We start from the raw sequence: 16,595 nt of genomic DNA, 5'->3' as shown, positions 1-16,595 counted from the left end.
TAAATTGCTACATTCGTGACCGTTTTTTTGAACTAGAGATAAAGAGATTTAATTTACAACTTTACGCAACAACAACAACATCAAATTTTCTACATAATCGCTATCATTTGGAAGAAGAGTTTCCCGGCCACATGCAAGGCATCTCTAAGGCCCTTACGGAGTCAGACTGAAGCGGAAAGAACACAGTGTGACTGAATCCGCTCTGGTTTTGGCAGACAGCTCTGTCCTTTAGTATTAGTGCAGGGAAGTAGCCATCCTCTGAGGGAAGGCTTTGGCTTGAGAAAGCCACCATGTTTCATTGACGCATCTTAAGCCTTTCGCCCTGATGAAAACGTCATGAAAACGCACAATTCAGGGAAAACTCCATTCAAAACCGTTTCTACAAAGAACACATCATCAATTGAATGCCTCGGTGTGGCGTTTCTCTAAAATGCAATCGCTGCAATTCGGCAAGCAGCAGAAGTTGGCAGCCACACCTTGCCTCCTCCAATCAAGCGCAGCACAGGCTTCAAAGCCATGCGAGAACGAGCAAAAGCAGAGGAACAAAGGGATGCTTGCACCGAACCCCCGGTGTGAGCGAAGTCTAGCTCGCTGATTTGCTGAGTGTGTATTTGTGCTGGCGGTGGAAGAGGTTGGTGCTGTAGATCCCTGGAGTGAGTCGATGGCCTCGCTCTCCTCAACACTTTAAACTGCATAAAACACACCATTCAGCCTCATGCCCTGAGGTCCTTCAGATGTTTGCGGTGAAGTTAAGGACCGCTGACACCCCTTTTAATGCTAGAGCTAGATCTTGACCGGAGATCTAACGTCTCTCAAAAGCTGCCCACTTCTCTGAAGACGCGAGAGCTAAAACAACGATGCACATGAATGTTAGATATGAAAATTTTCAACGACAGATACTAATATCTAGAATCAGAACATACACAATTTATATGAAACATATATTTTTTAAATGATTAAAAATATTACTGACCTTTCATAATTTTAATGCAACCTTTGCAATTCCAAAAAGAGAAAATAGGATACTTTAAAAATATATTGAATTGCCAAACATGAAATAAATAAAGAAATCTTAATACAAACTAAATAAAATAAAATAAAAAATAAATCTAATTATGAACAAACGAGTACCAACCACAAACAATAACCAATCACTTGAAAAAAACACATTAGACATATTCTGCCCATGACAAAAAGACATGGAAATATGAATGGTGCATTTTAAGAGCAATATAAATGTAATGACTCTAAATTAAATTATATATGCATATACGTGTAAAAACATTTTATTATTAATTCAGGTTTTGAAAAAAAAAAATGCAACCAGCAGTGATGAAATGTGTGAAAATACGCATAGTTAATTGCGATTGGACATCTTTTTTGCATTTATTAGCATACTGGACTCTGATTGGTCCTTTCTTACCGAGCCGCTACTAAACAAGATGCGTGCTGAGTGTCATGACAACGGCTGCGGCATTTCATTTACACAGAAGCCAAGCCACCTCTCAGCCGCTTCACATACACATTTCCTATCTATTCGTGACTCGCAAGCCCTGCTCTTTCCTTCAGCAAACGCAAATGTAGCGACTTGTGATGCGTTACAAACTCACCCGATGGTGCTGAGCGCCTGCTCCAGGAGCTCCGTCTGCAGAATATTTTGCGGCGGCGTGAAAGCCCCATTAAAATGAGATAAAACCGAGCTACAGAACTGACGCAATGTCTCAAACTGCATTTTCCCTCTTCCTCTCCGTTATCCTGCGTATATTCCCTCTTTCCCTCAGACGAAACTCCTCCAGCGCTCCTCGCTCCGGACGCGCCGCATCTCCAGCGCAACATAAACACGATTCAACTTCCCGATGTATTCTGATCCCGGTGAAAAGTGCGTTTGGATGAGGAGAGCGGACCGACGCCGACTCTCCCGGTCATTGTGATCCGAACTTACAGAGAAAGCGAACGCGCGGCGTCTTCCTAAACGCTCCGGAGATCCCTCCCGCCTTTATTTATCCACAGCAATCGCGATAAGCATCCGTGCAAACGCCGGATTCTAGCGAGCAGCCCGGGCTCAGGATGCTCTCTCCCATCTAGCAGCCATACGCTCTCAGGAGCACCAGAGCAGCACTACACATCCTCTAGCAGCATTACAGCGCATGTGGCGCGGGGAGGAGGGGAGCTTTCTTTCTCCCACATCATTAAGGGTTTTCTGTAGCGAGAGATGCTCTGCACTAAAAGACAACTATTGTGCGTGGAGACTTGATGACCTGAAGGAATAAGAGCGCTGGAAGAGCAGAAAACGCTCTCTTGTAGAGTGCACTGCCCCGAGGACACGAGGAAAAAGAGGGCTTTTTAACATGCATTCTGACCTAAAAAAATGTTCTATATGCATTTAAAAGCGAAGCAGGGCCCTTAGAAATTACATTCTGTTATGAGAGACATGTTAAAGCCATTAGCAGGATGATGCAACCTACAGTAGCTATAAAATCAAGACCCTGTAGTTCTATTAATGTGTGTTTACTGTACATGCTTTTGGAAGTACAACAATTTAACAATTTCATTAAAAAAAAAAAAAAAATATATATATATATATATATATATATATATACATATACACACACACACACACACACACACACACATATATATATATATATATATATATATATATATATATATATATATACATTTTTTTTATGAAATTGTTAAATTGTTACATATATACATATATGAGTATTGAAAAGGAATAGCAAAAGCAAATAGAGTTATACAGAAAGAACAACAGAGCAATGGATAGAATAATAGATAGATAGATAGATAGATAGATAGATAGATAGATAGATAGATATAGATAGATAGATAGATAGATAGAACATCTGAAATAATGACAGAAAAATCAACAGACAGATCAAATAATATATAGAACAATGAAAGGTTACAACGATAGAATGATAGAATGATAGAATGATAGATAGATAGATAGATAGATAGATAGATAGATAGATAGATAGATAGATAGATAGATAGATCACATGTTTTATATTAATGAAAAAATTATATATGTGTGCGTGTGTGTGTGTGTGTGTGTCCTTGCTAAAGCTCAAATGCACCAGTTGTTTAGAGATCAGCGTTTAAATCATTAGTGTTGAATGGTCTAGAGAGCAGGCAGGTGTGAGATCAGAATGCTGATACTGAATTCCTGCAGGTGCATCTTAATAACTCTCTCAAGACAAAACCTCCATATCACAACATCAGCTCCCACAGCGCTAAACCAAGAGCATGAAACCCGATTACATCATACTCAAAGTGAAACTTGTGCTGACCTCTTGAACAAACAACACAATATGCACGTCTGTCTATATTGCAGTACCTGCCGTGACAATGGGGGATCAGCTCCCAACCCTTACGAATGACTCATTTTCAAGCTCTAAAACAACCGCTGTTGTCCGTGGTTCAACTTAGGTGTCACGTTGCATCCTGCTCCAATAAAAACACTAATGGATTTTGTAGATGGAGGGGGAGGAGATACAAACGCACGAAAACCGGCGAAACCCAGAGAAACATAACGGCTGTAATTAAATCCGAATCCCAGTGTAATTATTATTGTTTCATCTAGCAGTTTCACCCACACTCGCACTGCGTCTGAGCGTTCGCTCCAATGACACCTCCGAGACCAAGACAAATTAGGCTCTTCCCACATTATTTCAGGATATAAATAGGCTGTCAGCACTTTTTCAGGAGAGGAGAATCAGAGTTAATTTAAACATTCTTTAAGATTAATGGAAGTGCTTTTCAGTGATTTCCTGAGCTCTATTCCTGGGCATCAAACTATTTAACACATTCTCTTTGTGAATGGTCAGGCCATTCTTATCCACTTTGGCAGCCGTTAACCCTAAAACAACCCTGCCATTTTATAGAAACAGAACCTGTACCAGAAATCATAAAAAAAAAAAATGGCCTATTTATTATTTTTCAACACACAGACACTCAAGATGCTTAACCTTCATAAAATGTTAATAGTCAACCATGAGGAGGTCAAACTAAATATTACATTAGCCGCTTTATTTTCTATTAATTTTATATGAACTTTGCAAATTTCTTCAGTGGAAAATCTTTTCTGTGGTAGCTTGTTTCCACCACTGAACAAAAAAAAAATTAAACGATAAAAAAAAGAAAAAGTTATTGTAGTAATTTTTAAGTAATTTTTTCCTACCGAGTGCAAGTTTAAATCATACAATTAATTTTTTTTATCTGAATTGTGAGTTAATATCCTTTTTACCACATAACTGGACTTTATAATATGCTATAGTAGGAAATAAATTGACCGTTATTCATAGTTTATACATTCAGTTGTGAGAAAAAAAAGTGTTTCTCAAATTTGTAAATATATTAGACATACTAAAACATTATTTTTCTGCCTCAGAGCACATCAAATCATAAAACAAATTATATTTCACATTGTTTCAATTTTATACTGTAACCTTTTGTTATTTAATCTCACAATCGATTTAATATTACAATTACCTTTGCTTAATTATTACTATGCACTTTCACACAGTAAGAACAACTACTAAATTAGTATTTTTTTCCATAAAAAAAGTACAAAAAAAACAAAAAAGTCAATGTGTGTGCTATGTTACTCCTCCTAGCCATATTTAAAAGGAACAACATTTCACCCAAAAAAGAAAATGAAATATTTGCCCTCAGGACAAACTAGATTGCTTCATCATCAGAACATATCTGAAGAAATGTAGCATTACATCACTTTATGACCAATGGATCTTCTATAGTGAATGGGTGCCGTCAGAATGAGAGTCTAAACAGCTGATAAAACATAATAATCCACTCCACTCCAGTCCACCAATTAGTGTCTTGTAAACTGCGAAGCTACATGTTTGTAAGAAACACTTAGCCAGTTTGTAACATCAAGTAGACGTTAGCAAAGCATTTACGGAGATGGAGAAATTAACAATATTCATCGTATCAAAGCATAAACTTTGAAAGCAGCTGCTTACTGCAGTACTTGTGTAAAGTCAGAACCAATATAGAACTATAACACTCTCTGTTATACAACACTGAACAATTCAGACGCTGCCTCGCTGCCATATGGCAGGCGCATTTTTAACATCTAACCTTTCGGGGGTAACACTTTAAACCAGATAGAAAGTGCAAATGAGCATTTACAGTTTCAGTGACAGAACACAACATACAAACCGATCTGATCGAAAAGAACAGCACTGCTGTTAGAGCAGCTTTTTATACATTTCGCAGCAGAGAGGCGCACAATTTGTTCTACGGAAAATGTCAGACTGCATCCGTGAAAGCAGCTTAAAGCTCACCTGCTGTCCTGAGCTGTTCACGGACATCTGCCAGGTAAAGAAGCCAGGGATGGGTAAAAAAAAAAAAACTGCATTTCTAAAAATGTTAATATTTTTGGTATTGCGCAAGTTTTGCAAAGGGATTGATTCAGTTAAAACGCTGATCAAAAGTTAGGGTTCAATGAATGTAGGTTTCCACAAAAATATTACTCTTTTCAATATTGATAATAGATCGTGGACATGCATGTGACACTGGATCGCGTGACATTGAAAATTTTGCTATACTAAATATACTGTAGTTAATTTTTTCAATCAAATAAATGAGCAAAAGTAGTTTTTTTTATTTATAATAAAAATATTGTAAAAAATTACACCAACCTCAAACTTTTTAATGGTAGTGTAAACACTGAAGGGAATTTAAGGTACATTTTTAACTTGACATACTAATAAACATGTGCATGTGCACAGACCAACAATTAAGTGATGACATCCATACACAGTCTAAACATGCGATTTCCAGGGTTTGTCATTCAAACCTGTTCACGTCAACACACACACACACACACACACACACACACACACACACATACATACATACACACTAGCGGCAGGTGAGATTAGCCCCATCCCTGTGGCACAAGTCCCAACATTCCTCTCCTCCACAGGTATTCAGGAACGGAAAATCAAACCAAAACACAGCGGTCTCCACAGTTTCAAGGGAGCAGGCATCTGTTTCCACAGAGACATCTCTCTAGGACTGACCTCTGACCCCCAGATACAGCCATACCAGCGAAAGATGGAGAGAATTTGATACAAGGGCTCGGAGATACAGTGCCACTGTGTGGTAAACGATAGAACAGCACTCACTGCTCACAATGCATTAGCATCTCCCTGTAGTTTAGAGGCGTAATGCTTGATAAATGTGTTATGACTCCCCGCATTTGTTCAAGAGCGGGTTTCACCATAAATTACGGATCGTTATTTACCTGTCTTTTACGTGTTTCCCAGCAAATTAGCAATGGTAAACCGAGGAAGAACAGATGGAACCTGAACGAATGCAGTGCATGCTCCAGCTGTTGTTATCCCAGCTTCAGTTTCACATGGTCTATGTATGCATGTGTTTTTAAAACCAGACACCTTTCATACGTTTACTGTAAAAGCCAAAGCATTCACTAAAAGACTATTTCATAGAATACAATTGAAGCTTCACATATAATTAATATTACGAAATTTAAAGTTTTAGTCCATTCCAGAATGGTCCCTATGTCATGTCAGCAGAAATTTTGCATATATTTTTCTCACAAAAATGCAGAATTTTCTTACAAAAGGAGGCCTTTATTCACCTATGTGAAGGCATTGTTTATTGTGAATAGATACGTTTCATTTTACTTCTTTTAAACTGTTAAACAAAAACCACTTATACACTCCCATTATAAAGCCTGGAAGAACCAGGGCATTGTAAATATATCTCAGATTGGATTAGACTGAAAAACGTAAGTGATGCATCTAGGATGCCTTGAGAGTGAATAAATCATTGGCTAATTTTAATTTTTGCAAGAACTAACCCTTTAACAAAATTAGTTCTTGAGTTCACATAACTTTTTCTATCAAGTTAACAATAATGTAAAATTTACAAATTTCTTTTTCAGTCCAATTTCAAATTTAAACTTGAACTACTAATATATATATATATATATATATATATATATATATATATATATATATATATATATATATATATATATGAATTATGTGCTAAACATCCCAGAGTAACATCCTAGTAACAAACTATCTATACCATCAAAGCTATCAATGTCCTAACAACCATCCAGAATACCTTAGAAACTGCTTAGCAACACCATAGTAACCAACCGGAAATCCCAAACAACTGCCTAGCAGCACCATAGCAATCACTTATCCCAGCATCCACAGGAATACCCTAGCAACCATTTAAGCACGTATTAGAAAACATCCAGAACATTCGAGAAACCAACAACCTAGCAACCACAAACTAACTCAGCAAAAATCTGGTTTCTTAAAACAGCATGAATAACTTTAAGAGTGCTGCTGTTTAAACATAATAAGAATTTCTAAACGTTTCTAAAATGCAAACATTTCAACACTTAAAAACACATGAACCTATATCATCTGCCCTCACCTGTTGCTCAGAGGGTCGTTGGGTTTCAGACTGGAGTCGTTGTTGAGGGACGCCTGGCGCGGGAGTCCTGGAGCTCGGCTGCGGTCCCCTGGAGGCCCCTGGTACAGCAGTGGGGCTTCCTGAAGTTTGGCCTTCTTTTCCTGCGGAGCCTCTTCGTGGCGGCGGCGAGGGTCACTCGCACCCGAGGGCAGGGTGCCCCCTGAGCCACTGTAGAACCAGGCCCCTGACTTGGTGAGGATTTCTTGTTGTTTTCGGCACAGGTTGCATACCCACATCACCTGATGGTGAGAGAACAGGAAGTTAGAATCACGGAAGAACGCAAGATCCCAAATGAGATGAATGAAAACTTGCTGTTGTGGGAGAAGCGATTTGTAGCCTTAAATGAGTCATTTGTGTGTCAACCGTGAAGCCAAAGACAGAGTGAATTATGGAATATTCGTCCAGAACCTCATACGCAGGTCCCACAACAAACAGGTTCGAGAAACGGTGATGCTTGCTGGTGCAGCTGCTAAACAAAACTGTCGAAATTCATGTGAGAGGAAATGAAGAATGTAATAGTTCTGGCTCAACCAATGGCATGAGTTTGGGGGCGGAGCCACCTGGTTTGTCTGACTTTGTCTGAGCAATGCAGGGATGACATATTTGTGCAAAAATTAGTTAGCAGTCAAGCATTCTGATTTAATTGCCCTGAAGTCAGAGTGTATTTGAAATAAGGTCTGTGGTTAACACAAGGTCAAGATATGTTTTGCTATGATATAAAAAACATCAGTAATAATACTCTTACTGTGTTGCCAAGTCTCTGGTTTTCCTGCAGAATTAGGCTACTTTTATTCCTGTGCTGCTAGTTGTTGTATTGGGTTGAACAGAATTTCAATTAAGGTGATTTTGATTAAATTTTGACAGAACACAATTTTTCGCCCAGAATACAACTGACCCTTCACAAAGACAAGCCATGCTTTCTCAGGTCACACATCAAGTTCTCACGCAGTGGAAAAAAACATGGTCACACTTTATATTAAGTGGCCTTAACTACTGTGTACTTATATTTAAATTAATAATTAGGTACGATGCACCTATTGTGTACATACATGTTTTTACATTGTACTTGTATTTTTCAAAATCCCTAACATTTATAATTACACTGAAAATGCATCCCTTACATCTTAACGCACCTATAAAAAAAAAACTCCCATAGCACCAAACCTGTCCCTAACCTTACCCGTATCCCACCTCAATAGCAGCAACAGTGATTTGTGCAATAGAATATGAACACAATACATTGTACTTATTTTTTTGATGTAACTACATAGCAGTTAAGGCCACCTAATATAAAGTTTGACCAAAAACGTCACTGACCAAAGAGAAATCTAACAACATGCAGACTGACAGGACAGAGCAGGCTACTGAGCAGGTATGAAACAGTCTCATCTTTTCAGTCAATAAATGCAACTGTGTGGCTATTTAATGTGATGTTACAGATCACTGTACCACCTCAGTTTAAGTAGCACACGAACCGATCATCTCTTCCTCATTATTAGTCATAATTAGGTAATGATTAGGCTAGTTTTGAATACCAAGCGGGCTGGTTTTGTTATGCAGACTTGGCAACCCTGTGCACTTCTTGTATTTTTTTGTACCTTTTACTTCATACTGAAAAGGCAGTTGCTAACAAGTGGGTAAATGTGACAACAGAGATTGTCAGGGACGTTAAATACAGTATCATAAGACCTAATAAGAAAACTCATCTACTCACTTGTTCACTTATTTGTTTAGAAGAGCACTTTTGAATACTACTCCAACTCTCTAAGAGAAAATAATTTTAAATATAAACTAACTCAGAGTTGTCAGAGGCTTGATGGTGATGACTTTAAAGTGATGATTAGTTTGTTTACTATTGGCGATTGTATTTAGACTCCGTTAAATGATAGCAACACATGTAAGAATCAACCCTTTGTTAGTCACAGAGCTTATTTTCCCACATTATTTCAATGAACACATCCTATTGGGTTTTGGTGAGGGAAGCAAGGTGAAGCTACCTTCTGGGTTGGCCTACAAAAATACGTCATCCATGCCAACGTGGAGCAGGGTGGAAATGGCGGTAGGTGAATCACAACCAGTAGTGATTTTTGCATCAAGCATCGTTATTATTACTGTACTCAGGTCTTTCTTCCGCTTTTGAGCATCCCGAACATCCCGCCAACACTGAGGGCACGGCAGGCTGACCTTGTTATCTGCCCAGCAGAAATGCACTTAGCAGGCGGCTGGCATCAAAGCTGCCATCCAGTTTGCTGGTGGTAATTAAACATGCTCCGAGTCACCCTCACACACACACACACACACACACACACACACACACACACACACACACACACACACACACACTTTCATCCATCCAGCCTGAATACATAATGCCACAACAGCTCCCGGAAATGATGCATCTCACAGAAGAAATGAACTGGCAAATTCAAATTATTCTACAATATTCCAAAACAAAGTGAAGGTCTGTTCCTTTCATACTGTAGATAAAGCTGGTAATATAACACAAATATTACAAATTGCCCTGTGTGAACTATTGCTATTTGTTTTTTGAAACCGACAGCCCCTGGTCAGCATTCATTCATTGTGATTCTATGGAAATGTTCTATGGTTCTATGGAACAGTTTTTCAGAAGAATGAGGGTCTCACAACAAGTAAATGATGACACAATTTTTCCTGTAGTATCCCAATAAAAGAGCTTACAATATATTCCAAACCAATAATTGTTATGAAAAGTTGTTTTTGAGCTGCTCCATCAAGTGAAAAGGTCACATCTTTCAAGTGGTTTTTGATAAGATCACAGTGAGCAATTGCACTCCGAACGGCTCTGAGACCGCAGATGGATGTGAGTGTTATTGTGATGAATGTTTGGTCAGTCAGCGATAGACAAACGAAAAGATGTGTGCGGTGAAAAATTGATAAAGTGCTGAGTGAGCTGTCATTGGTGTCAAATGGCAGGGGACCTTTCTGGGTGAATCTCATGAAGCCTGTCGACCATGTCCAGATCATGTTTCACCCCAAAATCAAAAGAAGAAAAATAATGTATTTATATATATATATATATAAAAATTACATTTTGAGGACATAAAATGTAAAAAGTCTATTATTAAAACACCTATTTATTTATGAAAGACATGATTTACCGTGTATTTATACTGCTAATATATAAGTCATTGTATTAATAATAATAATAATAATGCATAATGCCATAATTTCTAAGTACATAAACTTAATTTGAGAAAAATATTTAGAATTTTAAAAAATTAATGAATGCATAAATTAATAAAAAATTAATCAATAAAAAAATGTAATCAATGCAAGTTCTGCAATTAGTAAAACGCATGCTTTGATTAAGCATTTGAGGTCTCGTATGCAAAACAAACATCAAAATAAAACTTGTATATTACTGTATCGAACGACATATCAGGAGAGGCCATCCTGGGCCGCTGAATATTTTATGGATGTTTGATAAAAGTGAGGAAGTTCATGATGAGGGGAGCGTTATCATTCACCAGCTAAAACACCGCCTGCAGGTGGAACATGAATATTTAATGCACTTCTATATTTAGAACCCAGCCGCTCGTAATAGACTGGATGCATATTCATAGGTTTTATTTTCTCTCAACTTAAAAAGGACCTGTTAAACAAAGTGTTAATTATGCAGCGACAGGATCAAAAATAGACAGATCTCTGAGAGGAAGAGCATATGCAGCTCAGTCCTCTGCGGGTATGTCACATTGTCAAAAAGCAGCTCTATTATTAACTGAAATATGGTGCAAATTAAGGTTCAGAAAGATTTTCTAATCCGAGCCGTGTTTACATCAAGAGATCCATACATCATTCAGGCTGTAACGAAACAAAAAGGTGATAGTGAATTATGATGTTCTTATTTTCTAGATTAGTACCGTTAATGACAAACAGTTTTTCTACAGTTTGCCTCAATCTCTATAAACACAATAAAAAGCTTAATGCTAATCACTGTAGCCATGCTTACCCATGTTTGCTGCGTATCGTTTGGTCCAAATGGATAAAACTGATGTTCAATAACTGAATTCCAAAACTCACAGACAGCTCCTCACGGTATCATATGCCAAAGTCCAGCGTAAAGGGTGACCTTTCAGAGTTGAGGATCAAATGCTCCTTCTGCTGTCAAGATTGTGCTTCGGTTAAGGTTTTGCGAGAAAAAAAGCGAAAGAAGATTAATCCTGAGATCGATCCAAGTTGTCAAAAACAATATGCAGCGAAATAAAAGCAACTGCCGGTGCAGGGAGATGATATAGAGCGATCGGAGCGACGCGTAATCATGTTTTTGCCACCGAGCATCACTAACACGGGTCTCATTACCGATGCATGTGAGCGCACAGCTCCACCGGGGCTGAGTCTGACTCATTACCCATGCACAGCGCTCACTAACTCTCTTCAAAGGACGCTGATGAAGACAGAAACACTAACTTGTGTTAAGGCATTGATGTGCATCGGATATTATGTTTGCAAAATCAATCATGAGTCAAAATCTGCAATAATGAAACATTATTCACAATAGGATCTGTTTGTCAGAAAAAAAGCTTTTTTTTTGTTGTTAGACAAGCTTTGTGCATCTGCTACTGGTTATAAAAAACTAAAAGAATTGGCAACAGCTGAATATATCATTTTTGGCAAACCAAACATATCAATCTCTGTAATTTAAGCCACTAAATGTACATTCTGTAAAATAGGTACAATGAACTATGCATAAAGTGTTTTGAACATCTTAAGCACGTTTTATAATGCCCAAAGATTATCATCATGTCCGTCAAAAACTAGCTAGCTTCTGGTTGGAGTATTGTAACTAAAAATATTTATACAACACTCATTAGCATAAATCAGTTCACTGAATACTTGTTTTCGAAGAAATAAATAATTATTAGCATTATATCGGTTTTGAAATCTACATAAATCTATCTATCTTGCGCATCGATGTCTGTCAAAGAATAACATGCATGATACGTGTCAGTATTATTAACGTGACGCTCGCGGAGGTCCAGGGAGTATTCCTGAAAAAATAAACAGTGGTAAAAACTGTAATAGACATTTCAGACTATTTTAAAATGAAACACAGATTTTTAAACTGAAAAAGAATGTAAAATTTTACAGGGAAAATGTAAACTGCCCTTCCGAGGTTGCCTAGATTGCCTTTCAAATTGGATGATTTTTTTATTACTTTTTTTTTTTTTTTTACAGTGTAATACATAACGCATGTAAGTATGAAATCGCTGAAATTGATAAGTGATCAAGTGTAATTTAATTACTGTCTTCTCAGTCAATTATGGAAATTTGATAAAATATTTATCTTTTTAATTTTTTTAATTAATGCATTTTTTTTAAGGATCTGTTACATTTAATTACTCCTTTGTGCCTCAGATTTTGTGCCATATAAATTAAATATTTTACTCCGTATTCATTTATTAAGTTTTCTCTTGATTTTTAAACCTTAAAATTATGCAGTGGGTGTGGCTTGGTGGGTGATGTGTACGCCTAGGTCATTTCCTGTGCACACCCCTCCTGTTCTCCCTTCCATTTTCTGTCACCTTTCTACTTTAAATGAAGCTAAATAAAACCTAACTGTATATGGGAGACCAGGACTAGCCGTCGAGCTTTATATTCCAGTGACTATTTCTGAAGGAAGCTTTATTTTCATCAGAATGAGTAAATCATACAATAACTACAATTTTGGGTTAACCGTTATTTTAAATCTTGCACAAATCATTACAGAAGTTAAACAGCAGTTAGCCGCTACCATTAGCTTCAGTGTCAGTGAAAAGCGTAAAAGGCTCTTTTTCCATCAACATTTTCTTCTCTTCCCCAAACACTGACAGTTGTGGTGAAAGAGATCCTGTTCGAGACAGCATCAATATTTACAGCTCCCGGTGTCTCGTGCGGCGATGGGAGCTGTCGGACATCACACACCGGAACATGATAGCACAGCTGAGTCCGGCTCTGGCGACAAACATGAGGCAATGTCTGCACATTCAATAAGACCCACTGTATATCCATCCAAAATCATGATGATGATGATGATGATGATGACGAAGGTTTAAATGCACTAACTTTACATCAGTTTAAATTTTACAAACTTATGTAATCAGTGTTATTTCAGTATTATTTCTTTGTACTTATTTAAGTTTTTTTTATTTAAACTTAATTTAAATGCCATTAAATTCATCATACTTTTGTCCTTTTTTAATATTTCTATTTATGTGAATTTATTTTATTTTTTATAATATCAGCACTCCAAAAGTCAACATGCAATATTTAGATTTGTTTGATTAGATTTCAACATCATCAAACCATCAACAAATAAATATCTCAAACTTTTTTAAAAATGTATAAAAATATCAAAAGCTGTCAAATGGTCCCAGCCACGCAATACTAAATTTGCTGACGCGAGTGATACAAGCATAAATAGCTTTTAGCTTTTCTTCGGCCATAAACAACAATATCTGGCTTTACACATTAAGATATTTCTATGCAAAAGAGTCTCCGGGGTTCAGGGAGGTTAGAATCACAAGTACTGTCTCCGTTCAAAACCTTAATGGAGCAAACCACAGAGAAGAGAAACAAAATACAGTCATCAAGAACTAACCAGCAATTCAATACTCTGCCCGGCAACCGGATAAAAGCTCAGCAAGGCCTTGCTACTGCTGAGATACCAGAAAACGTAAGGAAACACCAAAACTATGCCAAAAATCAGAAAAAAAGGACACTCAGACAACAGAGGTAAAAGAAAGTGCTGCAAACTATAACCAGAAGGTGATGCGCTGAGCACTCTTTTATGGGCAACTGTAGGAATGCGCTTCTCCTTATTAAAAGACTTTTACTTCCTGCTTCTTAGGTAATCAATAAGATCAATGCCTCAAACTGTATTCAGATTTGCAGAGCAATAATAAATAAATCCATAATTATTGATAATCACTGCTAATGTTATATCACTGACAGTGTATTCCAATTTTAATATATATGTTATAAAAAATATGTTATATTTTATATTTATGCATCTTGACATGTTTTGGTAATGAACAACTTAAAAATAATATTAACAACTTTAATTATATATATATATAAATATATATATATATATATATATATATATATATATATATATATATATATATATATATAATTTTCTTAAAAAAAAAAAAAAAAAAAAAAAAAATATATATATATATAAAAATTATGTTCAAATCTTAATTTTATATTTCATCTGAACATGTTATGGTAATAAACAACCTTCATTGTCTTCATGACAATGTTATATAAAATTATAACATTATATTATATAAAATATTACATTCAACAAAATATATAAAATAGAACGCATGTTTTATACATATGGAAACCGTACGCTAATAAATAGCCTTAAATGTCCTTATGGGAAAAAATATATATTTTTTTTCTTATACATATAAAAAATGTAATTAAATATGCACACATGTAGAAGTAATTTGATATATTTCTTATTTTTAATTGTAGTGTTTATGTACACACCTTAGCAATGAATTGCAAAATGTTATTTTTGTTTTTAGTGCAAAATGTGACTGGGCTTTATCAAGACCGGTCAGGCCCGTGGGGATCACCGGGGCCGGTGTGTGACAGCTAACACTCAGGTGAACCTGCTGCATCACCATCTGCGCTGAAGGGAACACGAGAGTGTTTCTATTGTCCTTCTGCACAAAGCGCTTCGCCGTCTGCCAGCCTGGAGCCGGACACAACACTTTTACTACACTGTACTCATGCAGCCAAAACAACACACACAATGAACAGGCTGCTGTTTAATTGCTCAGGGAGTTCTCATTTAACTATCAATTTTGTCCTTAATAAAAAAAACCTATAAAAAAAGACCTTTAAGAGATCTACTTTGTCTTATCAGATTGCAATAATATGTTCTTTTTTGTCGCTATTGTTTGATCTGTCACTATTCAAACACACCCACAACAAAAATGAAAGAATTCACAAATCTATTGCTTGTTTAAAGCTATTATTGTGGTATAAAGCGGTTTTTCCACTTTGAAATAATATGAAAAGGTGCTGATGTTGAAATGAGGGGTGATGAAATGTCATCGAGTTGATTATAGAAATATCACAACTATTTCTCATTTAGTGCAGGTTCTGTAAGCGATTTCAGCCATTTTGATGACTCCAAAGGTTTTGCCATCATTTGGTCATAAAATTATTAGGCATTAAGAAGTAAACTGATAAAAGCAACAATAATATAACAAATATATAATCTAACTGTGTGTGTGTGATGTATGTGTGTGTGTGTGTGTATATATATATATATATATATATATATATATATATATATATATATATATATATATATATATATATAAACGTTGCATATTCTAACATAAAAATGTTTAAAAATTTTTTAAATATATATATATATATATATATATATATATATATATATATATATATATATATATATATATATATATATATATATATTATATATATATATATTTCTGTTAAACAATTAACCACAATCCAAGATAAGTTTTTGTTAACATAATATTTGTGCTGGTTTTGTGTGTATTTATTGTGTATATAGAAACACACACATGCACGCATATATTTAAGAAAAACATGCTGTTTGTATATTACATATATTTATACATAATATAAATTATATGATTAAAAATATATGCATGTAAATATCTTTTCTATCTAAATCTTTTCTAAATATACACTGTATGTTTGTTTTTATATACAAATGCGCAGTACAAACATATATTTTGTAAACAAAAACCTATTTTGAATGCAATTAATTGTGATTAATCATTTGACAGCAATGAAATATAAACTAATAATGATTTTTATTTTGATTTCATCTTGATGAAAATTTATATGGTCATGGTTGTGTATTTTAAATGTTTTTACACTGTAACCTAAACCACACACACTTTTTCCAAAAACCTATCTTTCAAAGGTTTGTAGAGTAACCGGACAGAGATTGTTTGTGACAAAAAATAAATAAATTGTAAATGTCCTTACTACCTGTGAGCTATTCTGAGGCTCATTTTATGCGTGCGTCTCCCGAAAATGAATCAAAT

The 16,595-nt window shown here is 35.9% G+C and overlaps 1 protein-coding gene across 32 annotated transcripts in view; it reads right to left on the bottom strand.

The window, feature by feature from the left end:
* Positions 1–16,595, bottom strand: part of rims2a (regulating synaptic membrane exocytosis 2a) — a 144,206-nt gene that overhangs the window by 100,225 nt on the left and 27,386 nt on the right. For 27 of the 32 annotated variants that reach the window (XM_043261216.1, XM_043261204.1, XM_043261208.1 and 24 more), the window contains one exon: positions 7,468–7,745. In XM_043261216.1, coding sequence (XP_043117151.1) covers positions 7,468–7,745 — 278 coding nt within the window. Of the gene's footprint in view, positions 1–1,610; positions 2,132–7,467; positions 7,746–11,497; positions 11,516–16,595 lie in introns of those variants that run through there. The other 5 variants (XM_043261239.1, XM_043261237.1, XM_043261224.1 and 2 more) reach the window with 4 other exon arrangements.

The sequence above is a fragment of the Puntigrus tetrazona genome, chromosome 16, assembly GCF_018831695.1.
Source record: "Puntigrus tetrazona isolate hp1 chromosome 16, ASM1883169v1, whole genome shotgun sequence".
NCBI classification, from domain to species: Eukaryota; Metazoa; Chordata; class Actinopteri; order Cypriniformes; family Cyprinidae; genus Puntigrus; species Puntigrus tetrazona.
Note: the sequence above shows the minus strand (reverse complement) of the source record. Positions and strands in the feature narration are given on the sequence as shown.